We start from the raw sequence: 17,333 nt of genomic DNA, 5'->3' as shown, positions 1-17,333 counted from the left end.
CCATAATGTACGGCTAGTAGGCTGATACTCCTGTCGGTGTCTTCATCTACGGCAGTGTATATCAGGCCGTTGAGTCTGAAGGGCCTCTGAGATGACCGTTGCAATTGTGGAAGAAATAAGCAGACTCGTCAGCGGTCTCCGTGATCCGTTGCAGCTTTTGAAGCCGCGGTGGAAATGACTAGTTGCAACTGTCATGATCTTCCCCAAGGACCCCAACATTCGTCGGCCACGATCGTGTTCAATGGTGGGTGCCGCCCCGGTGTCGGCTAATGGGATCAGTCCTGCGCGAACGACCGCCCGAATAAGCTTATCCCAGGATGACCTCCAATCCCTACGGTCTGAGTGATCTCTTAGGCATTGGTCCACCTCGCATGAAGGAGACATGAGTATGATTACTATTACTACCGATTGACTTGGGGGTTATGTTCCAATGCTAAATTGAGGAAGATGTCGCTAAGCTAACCAATGTTCAGCCGTAGGTATACTGTCTAGTGTCTACACTCTACACTATGAAAATACACTATAGTCATACACTGAAGGGCTCAAGCGCTCGCTCTCCTTCAACTTGTAGCCGTACCTCTCGTCGTTCTGTTCTTGGCTCTGAATGACTCTATATACGGCATCTTAGTTGGAGGTTCACCCGCTCTTCAAATCGTCCTGTAGTAATCATCTACTATCCACGAGAATTAGTCGAGAAAGCCATGGCTGAATTGCTGATGTCACTACAGAAATGAGTTTCCGAGAAACCTCTCTACCGCCATAGTCAAGTTCTCTTATGCTCGAATCATATCCGCCAACGTCCATTGGGGCTGGATTGACTCGGGTAGATGAGACTCGGTCTCTCTCTCGTACAGGCAGAACAAAAATAAGTACCCCCATGTGATCAGCTGCTCCGTGGGATGACAGCCGTCCTGCCGCCACGTTCGCTGCCAATTCTCAATTGAGCCTGGTGGAAGAACTCCCACGGGGCGGGACCCGGTGGAATGTAGAATCAGATGGGATGAGCGGTTCAATTGATTGTTGAGGGCCCCACCCGAAACATCATCATCCGCCTCTCTTCCCCTCCCCCCACCATCGCCGGAGTCAGTCCCTCCTGTCCCTCCTCCTCTTTTTTCCGTCGCCCCCCCCCTCTTCTTCCTCTTCTTCTTTCTCTACCATCACACATACAGTGAGTGTCCAATCCCTCCGGTTCATCGTCGTCAAGGCTCTTCCTTTTCCACTAACCGCAAGGCTAGTATCTGCCATCATGGGTTATACCGAACTAGACCAGAAGGCGATCAACACCATCCGCCTGCTCGCGGTACGTTTCCTCTGTTGCGTGGCCTCGCAACCTTCTGCGGCAGCCTGGGTCATTGATAAGTCGATTCACAACTGTCGATACAGTGGAATCGCATTGACGACCGGGGAAGAGGCGGACGCTCGCTGATTCAACTAATGCTGACAATCTACTTTAGGTGGATGCCACCTCCAAGGCCAACTCCGGTCATCCCGGTGCCCCCATGGGCATGGCCCCTGTAGCCCACGTCCTGTTCAACAAGTTCATGAGCTTCAACCCCAAGAACCCCGACTGGGCCAACCGTGATCGTTTCGTTCTCTCGTAAGTCTTCCTTGGTCAATCCCTCTCGGAAGTACAACGCCATCGAGGAGCATGTTGATCGCCTCCGTGCGATTCTTCCATTGGTTCCCCGACAGAATCCCAGGACTCACAATGCTTTCCCTTCTCCAGCAACGGTCACGGCTGCATGCTTCAGTATGCTCTCCTCCACCTCTTCGGTTATGACCTGAGCATGGATGACCTGAAGAGCTTCCGTGTAAGTCTACCCGCAGCCTGATTAGCAGACGGCAAATGGGAATTCTCCACGACATTTCCAAAAGCGAAAACCACAAATAGACTTTCGTGGCTTTCACTGCTCGACGCTGACCTTCGGTTTCTTTGTGTCTTATTAGCAACTTGACTCCAAGACCCCCGGTCACCCCGAGGCTCACGACACCCCCGGTGTTGAGGTTACCACTGGTCCCCTTGGCCAGGGTTTCGCCAACGCCGTCGGTCTGGCCATCGCTCAGGCCCACTCCGGTGGTGTCTTCAACAAGCCCGGCTACGACCTCTTCAACAACTACACCTACGCCTTCTTCGGTGATGGCTGCGCTATGGAGGGTATCGCCTCCGAGGCCGCCTCCATGGCTGGTCACCTGAAGCTCGGTAACCTGATCATGGTTTACGACGACAACCACATCTCCATCGGTAAGTAGCATCCAAATTCGGGGAAAGAACCAGGGACCGGGATCAACTAACGCCCATTTCACTTCGTCAGACGGTGACACCAAGTGCGCTTTCACCGAGGATGTCATGAAGCGATTCGAGGCCTATGGCTGGCACACCGAGTGGGTCAAGGACGGTGACAATGACCTCGAGGGTATCGAGGAGGCCATCCGTCGTTGCCAGCAGGTCAAGGACAAGCCCTCCGTCATCAAGTTGACCACCACCATCGGTTTCGGCTCTAAGCTCGCCGGTACTCACGGTGTGCACGGCAACCCCCTCAAAGCCGACGACACCCAGCACGTCAAGGAGCTTTTCGGCTTCAAGCCCGATGAGACCTTCGTCGTCCCCCAGGCTGTCTATGACATGTACCACCAGCACGCCGCTGAGGGTGCCGCCAAGGAGCAGGAGTGGAACGCTCTCTTCCAGAAGTACCAGAAGGAGTACCCCACCGAGGGTGCCGACCTGGCCCGCCGTCTCGCTGGCAAGCTGCCCGAGGGCTGGGAGAAGAGCCTCCCCACCTACACCTCCTCCGACCCCGCCATTGCTTCCCGCAAGCTGTCCGAGGCTGTTCTGGAGAAGATTCACAGCGTTGTTCCCGAGCTGCTGTCCGGATCTGCCGATCTGACTGGCTCCAACAACACCCGCTGGAAGAACGCCGTTGACTTCCAGCCCCCGACCTGGGCATTGGTGAGTGGTCTGGCCGCTACCTCCGCTACGGTGTGCGTGAGCACGCCATGGCTGCCGTCATGAACGGTCTCGCCGCCTACGGCACCGTTATCCCCGCTGGCGGTACTTTCCTCAACTTCGTCTCCTACGCTGCCGGTGCCGTCCGTCTGTCGGCTCTGTCTCGCGTTCGCGTCATCCACGTCGCCACCCACGACTCCATCGGTCTGGGTGAGGACGGTCCCACTCACCAGCCTATTGAGACTCTGGCTCACTTCCGCGCTCTGCCCAACTGCATGGTCTGGCGCCCTGCTGACGGTAACGAGACCAGCGCCGCCTACTACATGGCCCTGACCTCCAAGCACACCCCCAGCATCCTGGCTCTGACCCGCCAGAACCTGCCTCAGTTGGAGAACTCCTCCATTGAGAAGGCCATCAAGGGTGGTTACGTCGCGATCGAGAACACCGAGGCTGACGTGACCCTGATCTCCACTGGTTCCGAGGTCGGTATCTGTGTGGACGCTGTCAAGACTCTGGCCGAGCAAGGTGTCAAGGCTCGTGTTGTGTCAGTGCCTTGCTTCGAGGTCTTTGATGCTCAGTCCAAGGAGTACCGTCTGCAGGTCCTGCCCGACGGTATTCCCGTCCTGTCCGTCGAGGTCTGCTCCACCATGGGCTGGGACCGCTACTCTCACGAGCAGTTCGGTCTCAACCGCTTCGGTGCCTCTGGTCCTTACAAGGAGGTCTATGCCAAGTTCGAGTTCACTCCCGAGGGCATTGCCAAGCGCGCCGTTGCCACCATTGACTTCTACAAGGGTCAGCCCGTCCGCTCTCCCATCAACCGCGCTTTCCAGCAGATCATCTAAAGGAGGAAAGTCGTTGGACATATACCCGGGACCGCGTGAAGGACAGAAAAAGAACGACGAAAATTTTAATGTTATGATCATGTTTCAACCCCTTCTTTTTTTATGGAGGATTGCGTCAAACCTCACCAGGGTCAAAATATAACCCTCGGGACCTATTTACGAATGAATATAGAGCGAATTGTTTTCATTGGTCAATGCTGTCTTTAGGTCTTCCCTCACTTCTATAGTACCAAGTGCTAAAAGCTATGGATTCTAGGTATCTTCGTAGTCCCCGAATAGACGATACAATCACATTGTCGAACGATCTCTCCGCAAGGAAGCTATTCTTCTTGCAGGTTTCTCTGCTGCAGTTCCAGAACCCCTTTCAGCATCTTCTCCTTGCGCGCCCTCGTATCCTCTGAGACTTCCAGGCCATACGCCTGTTCAGTCTGCGTCACCACCATCTGTCGCCATTTCCCATCCCCCTTGTCCACCGAGTCACCGCCATTTTGCCGCGTCTGGCCGCGTTCCTCTTCTGCAGGGGTCACCGGCGTGCCCAGTTGCGCCCACACATCACGAATCGTCGGCGCCAATTTGTCCAAAAAGGCACCGATGCCCCCGGGCCCGCCCCCTGCATGATAACTCTCAAAGACACCGCTGCCTGCCCAGCGCGGGCCCAAGCTCGACGTCACAATGGTATCCAGATCCTGCGCCGTGACCACCCCTTCACCGACCAAGTGACATGCCTCTCGCAGTAGCGCAAAAGCAAGTCTGTTGCCCACGAAGCCGGGGATTTCTTTCTGTAGAGTCACCGGGCGATAAAATGACGGTGACGGTGACGGTGACGGCGACGATGACGAGGACGGCAATACCGAGTCAACCCCGACAGGCGCCGGGATCTCCCTGAAATACTCTTCTGCAAACCGAACTCTCTCCGCGCTCGTCAATGGACCAGGCACTATTTCCACCAGAGGCATCACATGCGGCGGATTGAACGGGTGAACGACGAGTAATCGCGTCCGGACATCTCCCCGATCAGACGGACAACAGGTCTGCGCCTGTGCGGACGCCGGAATTCCCGACGAACTACTCCACAAATGGGCCGTGGGACTTGCGAACCGCGAGACCTCTTGCCAGAGGGACTGTTTTGACGAGAGGAGTTCGGGCGTCTGTTCTTGGACGATGGTTGCGTTTTGGACGGCGTCTTGGATTGAGGTTGCCAGACGGAGGCGAAGATGGGGATGGGGACGAGATTGGTGCGGCGATGGGACCGGGACATCGGGATTGTTGAGGTTGGTCTCGGTGTTCATCATGCTGGGGGCAGTGATGATTGTGGGATCATCGAGGAAAGAGGGGAGTTGGGCGTGGATTTGTGCTTCGGCATCGGGTCTAGGGTCGAAGATGGTGACGGTTGTATCGGGACGACGAAGATGCATGGCTGTCGTTGAGAGACCGATTGTGCCAGCGCCTAGTATGGCGATATGGTGGGTGTATTGGGACATTTTGTTCGGAAGATTGGAATGAACGTTCTGGGCGTAGATGTGTGTATACTGGTAGGTGATGATGAACGACCCTCAGAAAAATCCAGCGAAAGACGGGAGGATGATACTTGAAAAACAGCTCCAACGTCTGAGGTAAGCTGAAACTGGTTCGAGGAGTGTTATTGAAGCCTCGAGGAGAATGTAAGAAGACGGCGGGGGCAGAAGGAAAACGTGGGGTGTGGAGTGTGGGGGTCGATTAGTCGTATTTACTGTAGATATTGAGTACCACAAAATATACACTCCCCAGGTGACTCAAGGGAAGTAGTATCTCCAGTGCATGGTCCTCGGTACGTACTGAACTGTGCCATCGATGCAAGGTCAGTGTATATAGTGGGAGTACCGATTCTATGCGAAGCCTCGTTTACTTCCTATGTGCAAGACAGGACCGCATAGACGGTAGCTTCGCTTACGCATAAGCATCCTTGCTGCCGATCTACAAGTCCAGCTGCATCGTGAGAGACAGAAAGCTGATGAGTCTGATATATAATCCGTCGCGAACCATGTGATCTGACTCCAAGTATCACAACGGGGAAGGCGTTTGAGAGCCACAAGGTTCTTGATGTACTACCTCGCCTGATGACTCGCCCAGTCAGCTACCTCTGTGTCCGACTCGCGACCGTAAACAAAGTCTATCCGTCCTCGCCAGGTAGGAGAAATGACAACTTGTGGCGAAAGCTGGAGAGCTAGGATTGAGATAATGCAGTCCCATCAATAATTCTGAATTAAGATCAAGACTCTCCAACCGTCTGAAGTTCATGAGTCGTCAGCGACCCTATCCTGACATCTTCCATCCCCATACAACCACATCCCGGTGCTCAATTTCATAATTCTTCACAACGAAATATCCGAGGATGAACCCCCAAAAACCTGGGCCACCGACATTTTATTTTTTTTTACCTCGGTGCTGGTTCCCCGCATTTTCATAACTTCATAACCGAGACCCCAAATGCGGGGAAACCAACAACACGCGCGAAGTCACTGGCCCGGTCGCTCCATCTCACTTTAGACTTTTCCAGATCATCGGGGCACGTCGAGCTTGGATCGAATTGAAACGTTTGGCTCGAGGTCCATTCTCTCCCGGTTGGGTATCCTGGAATCCATATCCTTGATGGATGATGGAGCATGTTCGTTCTTGGTTGGAGGATTAAGCGATGGGGATCCCCAGAGGGCCAGCGGAGGGTGATGGTGAGTTCAGTGGGCGAGAGTTATGGAGGACATAATTATAATGATGAGACGCCCCGAAGTCGATCTGGTCTTTATTGTTGTTCCATCATCATCATCATCATCATCATCATCATCATACGTCCATTCCTGGAATCTGGAAAGCTGATGCGGGGAACTTTTCATTCCATTTTATCCCATTTTATCAATCGCAGAAGACTTGATCAATCCGCTACAACTTCGTAGTATAGATACCCCTGTACCACGCGACAATTCCACTTCCTGCTCTCTCTCTCTCTCTCTCTCTTCCGATCACAATGCCTTATAAATCTCGTTGGACAATTGATGTCCCCCACACGCATCTCGCGTCCTTGTTGTTGACCTCCCCGACGGCGCCCCTTTCTCGACAGAAGCCATGTTTTCTCGACGCCGCCCGTCCAGATACTCATTACTTCACACCTCATGATTTTCGTCTGTGGAGCCAGCGCTTTGCGGCAGGGCTACGGAAAGCCGGTCTCCAACGAGGCGATCGCGTACTGCTCTTTTCCGGGAACGACCTCTTCTTCCCGGTCGTTTTCATGGGGATCATCATGGCCGGCGGCATCTTCACCGGGGCAAACCCGACCTATGTGGCTCGGGAATTGGCTTACCAACTAGAAGACAGCGGTGCTCTGTTCTTGATCTGCGCCGCCGGAAGTCTGGATACAGGTGTCGAAGCTGCGAAGATGGCCGGCTTGGGAAAGGACAAGGTGTTTGTCTTTGACAATGCAATCTTTGACGGACGTGGAGATGGACAGAATGGATGTCCGTACTGGGGCCAGCTGGTGGCATCGCCGCAAGAAGGTCACGGATTTGCCTGGGAAGAACTCAATACCCCCGAGTTGGCCGATACCACTCTCGCGCTCAACTATTCATCCGGGACGACGGGTCGCCCCAAGGGTGTCGAGATTACACATAAAAACTATGTGTCAAACATGCTGCAGTACACATACATGAGCACTTTTTACCCGGATTATGAGGCACGACGAGCCCGCGCGCGTTGGCTCTGCTTCCTGCCTATGTATCATGCCATGGCCCAGAACATCTTCATCGCCGCGGCCTTGCAGCGCGAGACGCCCGTATACATCATGCCGAAATTCGACTTTATTCAGATGTTGGAGTATACGCAAAAGTACCGCATCACCGATTTCATCCTGGTGCCGCCGGTGGTGGTTGCCTTGGCCAAGCATCCTGCAGTGAAGAAGTATGATTTGAGCAGTGTCGAGAGTGTGGCCAGCGGCGCCGCACCCCTGGGCAGAGAGGTTTGCATCGAAGTAGAAAGACTGTGGCCGGAAGGAAAAATCAACATCAAGCAGGGGTGGGGAATGACCGAGTAAGTCTCTCTTTTTCCCCAAAACGGTACTCCATTGCGGTGCGGCCAGTGAGAATCAGGAATCGCAGTCAAGTACTAATGGCCCTTCGTATTTCTTAGGGCGACCTGCTCCATCCTGGGATGGGACCCCCGTGAATCAAGTACGTCTGCATCGGTCGGCGAGCTCAACGCCAACTGTGAAGCCAAGATCATAGCAGACGATGGTGTCACAGAGATTACGGAGCGAAATAAGCGAGGTGAGCTGTGGGTGCGCGGACAAAACGTCATGAAAGGTTATTGGCGTAACGAGAAAGCGACCAAGGAGACAAAGACCGAGGATGGATGGCTTCGAACTGGAGATATTGCATATGTCGATAACAATGGCAAATTCCACGTTGTAGATCGTTTGAAGGTATGTTGCAGCGACATGTCCTAATTGTCTTGCGTCCCTTGATTTTCTTCAATACCATTTTCCTTTGCGCATCTGAATGGGAACTGAACCGTTTCCCGCACACAGGAATTGATCAAGGTCAAGGGTAATCAGGTCGCCCCTGCCGAGTTGGAGGCATTGCTTCTCGACCACCCAGCCGTGGCAGACGTGGCGGTGATTGGTGTAACTGTGTAAGTGCAATCCAGTTTCCTTTGCTGGTTTTTGAGTCCCGTCATCCACCGCTACACTGTGACACATGGATTGTCTTCTCGTGGCCCTCTCCAATCATCTGGATTTGGTTGTACGTGGATACAGTCCGTCACTGACATGTGACTACTGTCCAGGAACAACGACGAGCGCCCTCGAGCATACATTGTGCTCAAGCCTGGTCATTCGGCAACCGCCGAAGATATTGTGAAATTCATGGAAGGCAAAGTCTCTGCCACCAAGCGCATCACCGGAGGTGTTGTGTTCTGTGAGGCTATACCTAAGAATCCCTCCGGTAAGATTCTGCGTAAGATGCTCCGCGATCAGGCTGCAGAGGAAGTCAAGAGAGCAAATGCCACTGCCAAGCTGTAGAGTGATGACAACACAGAACCCATTCGAGCGCACTCCTTCAGGACTAGTTGCCTAAGTCTTTTGACGAACATGAACGAATAATATTGGCATACAATCCATCAGCACGCCGTTTTGGGTGACCGCAGTCTCAGCTCCGAGTCCAGTGTAGTTCACAAAAATTCAAGGAGCCCTGTAACAGCTCGAGAGAATGTCTTATCGATGCAAGGATTGTAAAGCCAGAGATCTGATCATAGATCCCACGGCGGGGGAACTCCGAGGATGCGGATCGAAGACCTTCCCATTACCCATCTCGGGCATTGGGACACACTTCAGGGCATCAATCTGACCAAAGTATCCCACTTGGATGGGACGATGGGTCCTAAAGTTCCCGGATTCGCGTTTGAACACAGTCAGCCTCGATTCTCGCACAAGGTCTCCACCGTCTGCGATCAGCGCAAGAGAGAGAGAGAGAGAGAGAGAGAGAGAGAGAGAGAGAGAGAGAGGGAGAGAGAAATCATGTCAGATCTTGCATGGTCCAATCGGAGCCCATCTGGATCGCTTGTGGATGCTGTATGACATTCAAGAGATGAGGCGGTGAGGTCGTCCAGAAGTCAGTGTCAGTGTTTCCCTCCGATGTAGAACAAGAACCAGGGAGCTTTGTGTGCTATTCCCATTCGTCAAAAGTGGTATATCAAGATCCTGGACCCTGGTCTTGGCCTCTGTTGTGGGATATCCGCTGCCAGCTCAGTGATCAGTGCTCATTGATCAAGTGACCCCCAGCAGCGCCACATATGGCGATGGATCGACGCCGCATCGGTTCAAATTGAGTTGTGCTGGAGATGATTTCGATCTGCGACCAGGGTAGTGGATTTTCAGCCGCTTACCCCTCGGTCATTGTGGATATACTTGTGTCAAAAAGTCCGACGCTGGGAAAGTCTGCAATCGACCGACACTCCGAAGAGCCTCCAAAGAGAAATGCGCTCTTATATCGTAAAATTGCCTCCGGATCGGACAGGACCTCTTCGCCAAAGAGAGGCGATTCGCTCCTGAGCTAAGAACAAGGTCTCCCCTTCGTGTCCACTTTCTTCCCAGTGGATCTTTGAGAGTAGCGACCAGCTTCTGAACTACTGCCGCCATGAGTGGCGCTGTCAAAATACAGCTGAACCCCTCGGACCCTCTCCCCAGAGTCCCCACAACTGCAGTCGTGGCTTGGATGGTGGGCAGCTGGACGTCGCTTATTGTTGCCATGGGATCCGCCATTGCAAACACCTTGTATGGCAGGACCTTTCATTAGCGCGGCTCCAATGGCGCGCTAAAGTGCATTGTGGAGGAGGAGTGTTGTTGATGTGGTGTGAGCGTATGTGGGCGGAAGAAAGATCCCAGGTGTGTGTGGGCCCGTGGAGACGGGTGAGATTAGATGCATGTTCGATTAGTTTCGTTTCGGGGCTCGCTCAATTCAATCACTTGTACCTATTAGAGCACAGTCCATCATGTCATGACATGCAATGACCAGGGTTAGAGTCTCACTCAAAATGATCGAAGAGTTTGAGTTTAGTCCAGCATTTTGCGATGCAGCATATCACTGCATGAGCAGCATCTTACACTGGAAGCTTGAGGATAGCCACCTCCATCCATGGCCAGCAAAGGAAAATTAGACGAGGTGGCATATCTTGGACGAACTCATGAAATTTCAAACTTGCGTCACCTCGATGCCTGCTGCTTCGTTTGGACTACTGGCTATCATGCCTCTGGACTGGAGAATACTAGATGAGCCTGCTCTCGCGAGTCCAGACCTGGCGATTGCTACTTCGGACCGTAAACAGCCCTGGAATGTCACCGGTCACTGGTGTGTCACAGGGTTCTGTCAAGCAAAATTTTGGAATGAGTATCAAATGACCTACAATACATCCCGACATACAAAGAGTCATGGATGCATATGTACGTTGGGCTGGAATTTCTAGAATAGATCGTGCAGGTGGTGTTTTGAAGCCGACATCTGGTCCGGTACTAACACCAAGGTTGAAAAGGGTAAAGCAGACGATTACTACCGATGCCACCTACATCACCAGTGCCTTCATGAATTCCAGCACATGAGCATCGATTAAAGATACTCTTATTTCCTTCCTCGATTACGAGGTACATGGATGTGGCTGGCTGGTGCTGTGAACTTGTGATGTCTCGGGTCACTCCATCTACATCGGGATCTATGAAAACCTTTCTTGATCAGAGCCCCGGTAAACACAACATCTGAGACTGGGCAGCTGTGTCGAAGCTCCACCATAAGCTTAATTTAGATCTTCCTTGGTTTTCCATGCTACGCTGCCACGTCCATGGGAAATCTTTTCCTCTTTGAAGACCTCCATCTGATCGTGGAAAGCCTCGCTCCGTGTTCCCCGTCTCGAGGGATGCCCGGCTTAGGGTTCATACTTCCTGGATACCTTGACTGCTCAGAAATTCTAATTCTAAAGAGCTAACAACAGCAATACAACCCTTTGGCGCTTTCTTTTGACTGATCGAGCTTATGAAATACATCCAAGACTCGTGTATGCTCATCTCCTGCACTCCTCAGGCCACACCGTCTCGACAACCGGGATATACTGGACATCGCCACTATCATAAGTCGCCCAGTATAAGTCTAGCCCATTTACCCTCCTCCCAGGTTGAGGTTTGTTCCTGGCTCCAGACCTGCAGGCATTCCAAACCTGAATCTTTACAACTTCGTTGGTGTTAATTGGTGAACCTACAGCCAAGAGTCGAGAAGAGAGTCCATCAGTATTTGAAGGACCAATTCATCGGAGCATCCCCTTGACGATACTATTCATCCTGGTGTCATTCCCAGAAACTTTGGACGAAGAGCTCCTGAGTCCCATATCAAAAACCCTCTGGTCTGTGCTCTTGGAAAGAGTCAAGCCAACAGACTGCCTGACGTCGCCATTTCGCGACGCAATGCCTTTGAATGCTCCAGTCCACGAATCGCCTCCAGTCTACACGAGCTACGTTGGGCTTCTAGAGAATCCGATCGTCCACGCATTACAAACCCATCGGGGTCTCGGTCTTGCGCTGGTCGGCCTCGTGTTACTTCTGTCGCTTCTCAGATTCACGACACGCCACCGCGGCCGCTGCACGATCCAGTCCAACTGGAGTGCGACTCGCTCTCAACCCAGTGCATCCCACACACGTGCACCTACCGACCCAACAAACGCCATGGAAAAAGGCAGCCTGTACCCTGCAGTATTCATCAGCCGGGAGGCCCTCCCATTGCCTTCAGCCTGTGACATGCTGAAACCTCTCTCGCATGGCGGCGTGCTCCCATCCAGCGGGGCGGTGGCGGCACAGGTTCTGAAGCTGAAAGCGACGGAAAAGGCATCCCCGTCTTCTCCGCAGCCAGAGACAGAGACGAGTCCACCGGCGAGAATGGAGCCCGATCTGAGTCATGAGATTGGTTCCAGCTTGCAGGAGCGTAGTGAGGTGTTACAGCAAATGTGTGAAGAGGACCAGAACGGAGTGCGGACTTGGCGCCGGCTGGTGATGGAGTACTGGTAAGAAGTCAAGCGGTCCGGTAGGTTTGTACTGGGTCGAATTTGTCGAAATGAGGGAAATGGTTCTTTTTTTTTTTTTTTTTTTTTTTTTCGAATGATGGGGAAACGAGACTTGTGGCGACAACGAACGTTCTTGCGCTTTGTTCTTGGAGTGAGGTTCCAGTCGTCAGGTAACACTCTCAAGCTGGAAGCTTTAAGCTTTTCTCTGTTTTTACTTTCTTTCTTGTTTTCGGTGAGCCACTGCGATCTATGGAGCGTTTTTTCGAGTCTGTCCTCACCAGGAGTACGGATCTTCACTCTCCAGTAGACAGGTGTTGTGGTTTTCATGTGACAATTCCTGGGAGGCTACGTTCTTTCTTCTGCCGTGCGACTTGGGCACGAAATTTGTCATTTCGTTAGCATCTTATTCTGGTGGATTCGAAAGATAACCCCATGAAAGTAATCCAATCAGAGGGTTGATCGTGTCGAAAGAAGCATTGATAAGGTAGAAGCTCTGGACGAGCAGATCAATACTGAAGGCAGTCCGCCCCGACTAAACTCCATTTATAGAGTCCTCCACCAGCTAGCAGATACTCGGCAGTCAAGACAACCACGAGGCTAGAGTATCTTTCTTCAGCCATATATAGACACTTCAAGCTCACAGCTCCTCAACCTAGTGTTGTTAGTGTGCGAGAGCACAACGTGGTATCAGTGCAGTCAGAACAACTCAAGTAGTTGAAACTGGAAAGTAATAACAACTCGAGACGACTAAGGTGATGCCCGCCCGAAGACGGGACTCTTATAAGTAGACTGACTAGACTCAACTGCGAGTGCCACCTCCGGGCGGGGACCTGACGGGCCTGGGATTGATGAGTCAGCATCACATGGTCCTCCCCCGGGGCAGCCTGAGGTCCCCATCGCCTCGCAGCGGACGCTTTCGCAACGTCCGGTGGCATCTTTCCAAGTCGAAAAGCGTGCTCCACAAGGACGAAGCTTGGACGACTCTTACCTTTGGCCACTGCGATCGATCCCAAATCTCTCAAGGGTACCTCTCAGAGATGGCAGTGACTGCTTTCCCCACCGCGGAGTCTTCTCCAGAGCTCACCCTCCTCAATGTCGCTCGACTGTTTACTCGATTGGAGTATAATCTCCTCAATCCGGGCTCCGAGGTCCGCACGCTGCATAAATCCGAGCTTCAGCGGCTACGAGTGAGCAAGGTTCGTTTTTTCTCCCTTCGGCTATATGTATATGTTCTCTATCTCTCTTGTATAAGGTGATGCAACAGAAAGGGAGAGCTTGGGGGAAATGTCGTGGTCCGGGCTCTTTCGGGTGCTTTCAATATTCATACCGTTCCAATCGATTCCAACACAACGCAACAGAACACTAACTCTATAGATCGCCCCCGCTGCAGAACGTCGAATACGCCCGCAACCTTCTCTCCCAACTTGAACGCTCGATCCCACAAATCAAATCTTCCGACCGTCGGCATGAAGCGCAATCTGAAATCGCGCGCGACAGACAATTGCTCAAGCGGATGCAGATCATTCTTGACGAGGAGGAGTCACGGACGCGCGAGCACACCGATGACAGCGACGACGAGGATGACCAGCAATACACAGGCACAACTGACGATGAATGGAAGGATCTATTCGAGAAGCCGGCCGCCGCTCAACTTACAGACAGACACACGAGCGAGGCTGATGCCCTGAATGACGCCGCTACTGCGGAGGATTCTGGGAATGCTCGAACGAAGACGATACCCCCGAATATGGAGACATCGGGGTCAGACAGAGTACCTACGACAGTATCTACTACGACGACCACCACCACCACCACCAACCCGTCCACATCTACACCCGTTCCACCGTCTACCACTCTCCGTAAACGAAACACGCACCCCAATCACCCCTCAGCGCCCACGTCCACACCCTCGACAGCCATCTCCACCAGCACCAACGTCCATCAACACCAACATCAACCATCCCCAGACCCCAACCTCTCATCCAAAGAAGACGCCTTGAGCGCAGCCCGCCTCGAACAAGAAGACCTGACAGGATCCCTTCTCTCCCTGGCAAGCCAACTGAAAGCATCGTCGCAGTCCTTCCAGGCCACACTCGAGAATGAAAAGTCGGTGCTGGACCGCGCCGTTTCGGGAATGGACAAGACAAGTAGCACAATGGAGGCTGCGGGCCAGAGAATGGGCATGTTAAGGCGGATGACGGAGGGGAAAGGATGGTGGGGCCGCATGATGCTTTATGCGTGGATTTTCGGATTATGGGTGGTTGCGATCTTGATCGTTTATGTTGGGCCTAAGTTGAGGTTTTGAATCTGGGGTTAGGCATTAGAAGGACCCGTGTGCTGCGTCAGGACAATAATGCGTTGGTGATGCCAAGTTGATTGAGATTCATTCTAGTAGTATACTCATCTGAGTATACTTATCGCTTCCCAACACAACGCACTCGACAGTGAATCTTCCATCGAGGCATGTCAGCTGTGAGTTTCGTTTAGATGCAGGCTTCAAGAGGACCATGTCAATGCCAGACCCGTCCAATGTCACCGCTGGCACTTACGCACTGGGAATAAGGATGAATGAAATTGGTAATTTGAGGCGCCATTCTTCAAAGGTCATTCAAGTCAAAAACCTGAAATATTGATTCTGGTCTTGACTAAAACCCAACGATCGACCGGGCATGACACATGAGAAACGACATGAAAGCTTCCGCACAGTCTTCTCTCCCTCCCCTGCATCACCTCTGCCGAGCCCCTGTTTCGGGCGATGCGCAGACCGAGTGCAAGGAAAGGTCAAGAAAAACGTTGACGGTATGAATACATACAAGATTGACAAGGGGGAAAAACAGATAAGGAGACATGGCGATTGTCGGACAACAAAAGTGAATGAGACTGATGACAAAAGAATCAAAAAGAAAAAAAAAAATTGATGATAGGATATCCAGCATTGCAAATCAGACACAAGGGAGTCAGGACAAGGAAGACTAAAATAGAATAAGACAGTTGGGGACGGAAAGGAAATATGAGAGAGACATGGGAATTGGTCCTCCCCCCAAGTGCAAGTCCTGTACCGCGTCATCGAGAGCAGGGAAGGCGAAACCGGCTTGTAATAGAAATAGAAGAATCGTGTCGATAGGAATGGGTTGGCGGAAAAAAAATTAAGGTGAGGGTGCGCGCACGCAGATAAGATGGACAGAGGAAATCGATAATGTTGAACGCCGGGGGAAGGGGGGTTTCTTTGTAACGAGGACGAAGCTTTTGGTCAAATCTCGGCGCTTGAGCCGGTAGAGATGACACATGCGATCTAGATTCAACACACTGCAACATCCGTAGGACTGGGACTCATTAGATCAAACCACAGAGACGCAGATTCTCTTGGATGATGATATCTGGTAACGACCAAGTCAGCATAAGCCCGTCAAGATACCAATCGACCTCAGGTCGAAGATAAAACCGGGGGGAGGGAGGGGGTCCACTGGACCAGAGTGGGACATACCATTGACGGCGGCCATGACGAATCGAATTTGAGTTGTGTCGGTGGCACAGGTGAAGTGGGTGTAAATCTGCTTCTGCTCCGCCTGGTTGAGAGAGACGAATCGGTTGAGAATGTAGTCGCAAGCGGCAGCGTAGTCGGCGCCTCCCTCGTAATCAGGGAAGTAGTTCTTCATGGGGCTGACGGGCAGCTTCTCCTTGAATCGATCGATCTTGTTGAGGAAGAGAATGATGGACGTCTTGACAAACCAACGAGAGTTGCAAATGGAGTCGAACAAGGTCAGAGCTTCTTGCATACGGTTGACGGTCTCATCCTCGAACAACAACTGATCGTATTCGGAGATGGCGACCAGGAAGAGAATCGTGGTGACATTCTCAAAGCAGTGGATCCACTTCTTTCGTTCGGATCGCTGACCACCGACATCGAACATACGGTAGGTCAAATCGCCGATGATGAAAGTGGTCTCGGTGATACCGGTAGTCTTGACACGGGAGCGGAGCACATCCTGGTCGGTGGGGAGGTAGTCGGGCTGCGCAATGCGGTCAATGGCGTCAAAGTAGCTGCGAGTTGGGAGATTAGCACAAGACCACACCGAGAGAGATGATGTCCATATCATGGGGGGAAAGGCACAAAGAACGGCGAAGAGCAAGGAGATGTGGAGGGGCAGTTACTCACTATTTGGCGGAGTCGTTCAATTGGTACTCGCGGGAACGCTTGAAGCAGTCCTGGACGCCAGTATCGCGCCACAAGGCAGCAATGGCGGTTCCGACCTCTGGAGGGATGCTATCTCCCTCGATCTGGGCGGGCTGCATGAAGATGGTCTGGACGTGGTACTCGTTGCGCGCATCCTCCAGGGGCAGCTCCAGGGACTCCATCGCTTCGAGGATCACGCGCATGGACTGGACGGTGTTGCTGTAAATAATTTCCTTGAATGACTCCCGCTCATCACGGGAGTAGCCGCCCTCGTGGATCAACTTCATCTGCTTGAGTATGGTCGATTTTCCAGATTCACCAGCACCTGCATCCAACCAAAGTCCCCTAATTAGCCATGTCACTCGAGGGTGGGAGGGACGATGTACTGGAAGCGAGGATGCCGGTTCACAACACAATGCATCGCCGTCCACGGAGGGAAGTCGAAATCGAAAATTGATGTAGAAAAAGGGGGAGGGGGAGGGACTTGTCCATACCCAGGAGCAGCATCTTGATTTCATTTCTTTGCAACATCTTGTCGCGCTTGAGCTGGTTCTCAATCTCCTCGTTCCGCGCCTTCCCCTCCTTATCCTCGGTACTCATGCCACAACCCATCTTGGTAGTTGTTCGGTGGTAGTATTAAACGAGAGTGATGTAAAAGTCCAGCCGACAATTAGGTTTTGAGACACACGGGCAGGAAACTCTGTTGTACAGGTGGCAGATGGTTAGCACAGATTTAAAAAAGCTGGAGTGCGAATGTTGCAAATTGTTGGTGAGTTTTCTCGCTGCTGGTCACACACATAAGTGACTGTCGAAG

General features: G+C 52.4%; 6 protein-coding genes across 6 annotated transcripts; 4 read left to right on the top strand and 2 right to left on the bottom strand.

Moving 5' to 3' along the window:
• Nucleotides 1–1,246: 1,246 nt before the first annotated feature.
• On the top strand, nucleotides 1,247–3,786 carry tktA (transketolase tktA; the record flags this gene model as incomplete). The annotated part of the gene is made up of 6 exons (XM_056932037.1): nucleotides 1,247–1,300; nucleotides 1,455–1,597; nucleotides 1,727–1,811; nucleotides 1,948–2,242; nucleotides 2,313–2,947; nucleotides 2,989–3,786. The coding sequence occupies 6 exons, from the start codon at nucleotides 1,247–1,249 to the stop codon at nucleotides 3,784–3,786; spliced, it is 2,010 nt and encodes a 669-aa protein (XP_056791996.1).
• Nucleotides 3,787–4,106: 320 nt separating this feature from the next.
• N7539_002433 (uncharacterized protein) lies at nucleotides 4,107–5,267 on the bottom strand (the record flags this gene model as incomplete). The annotated part of the gene is made up of 1 exon (XM_056932036.1): nucleotides 4,107–5,267. One exon carries the CDS (start codon nucleotides 5,265–5,267, stop codon nucleotides 4,107–4,109), a length of 1,161 nt encoding a protein of 386 aa, XP_056791995.1.
• A 1,517-nt stretch (nucleotides 5,268–6,784) lies between these two features.
• N7539_002432 (acyl--CoA ligase) lies at nucleotides 6,785–8,827 on the top strand (the record flags this gene model as incomplete). Its single annotated transcript, XM_056932035.1, has 4 exons — nucleotides 6,785–7,839; nucleotides 7,939–8,230; nucleotides 8,336–8,439; nucleotides 8,593–8,827. The coding sequence occupies 4 exons, from the start codon at nucleotides 6,785–6,787 to the stop codon at nucleotides 8,825–8,827; spliced, it is 1,686 nt and encodes a 561-aa protein (XP_056791994.1).
• A 2,925-nt stretch (nucleotides 8,828–11,752) lies between these two features.
• On the top strand, nucleotides 11,753–12,349 carry N7539_002431 (uncharacterized protein; the record flags this gene model as incomplete). The annotated part of the gene is made up of 1 exon (XM_056932034.1): nucleotides 11,753–12,349. One exon carries the CDS (start codon nucleotides 11,753–11,755, stop codon nucleotides 12,347–12,349), a length of 597 nt encoding a protein of 198 aa, XP_056791993.1.
• Nucleotides 12,350–13,208: 859 nt separating this feature from the next.
• Nucleotides 13,209–14,650, top strand: N7539_002430 (uncharacterized protein; the record flags this gene model as incomplete). The annotated part of the gene is made up of 3 exons (XM_056932033.1): nucleotides 13,209–13,541; nucleotides 13,610–13,653; nucleotides 13,720–14,650. The coding sequence occupies 3 exons, from the start codon at nucleotides 13,209–13,211 to the stop codon at nucleotides 14,648–14,650; spliced, it is 1,308 nt and encodes a 435-aa protein (XP_056791992.1).
• Nucleotides 14,651–15,737: 1,087 nt separating this feature from the next.
• On the bottom strand, nucleotides 15,738–17,131 carry gpaA (guanine nucleotide-binding protein subunit alpha gpaA; the record flags this gene model as incomplete). The annotated part of the gene is made up of 3 exons (XM_056932032.1): nucleotides 15,738–16,386; nucleotides 16,502–16,844; nucleotides 17,014–17,131. The coding sequence occupies 3 exons, from the start codon at nucleotides 17,129–17,131 to the stop codon at nucleotides 15,738–15,740; spliced, it is 1,110 nt and encodes a 369-aa protein (XP_056791991.1).
• Nucleotides 17,132–17,333: the final 202 nt, after the last annotated feature.

This window comes from Penicillium diatomitis (genome assembly GCF_028827545.1).
Source record: "Penicillium diatomitis strain IBT 30728 chromosome Unknown utg000003l_segment0_segment0, whole genome shotgun sequence".
NCBI lineage: Eukaryota > Fungi > Ascomycota > Eurotiomycetes > Eurotiales > Aspergillaceae > Penicillium > Penicillium diatomitis.
Note: the sequence above shows the minus strand (reverse complement) of the source record. Positions and strands in the feature narration are given on the sequence as shown.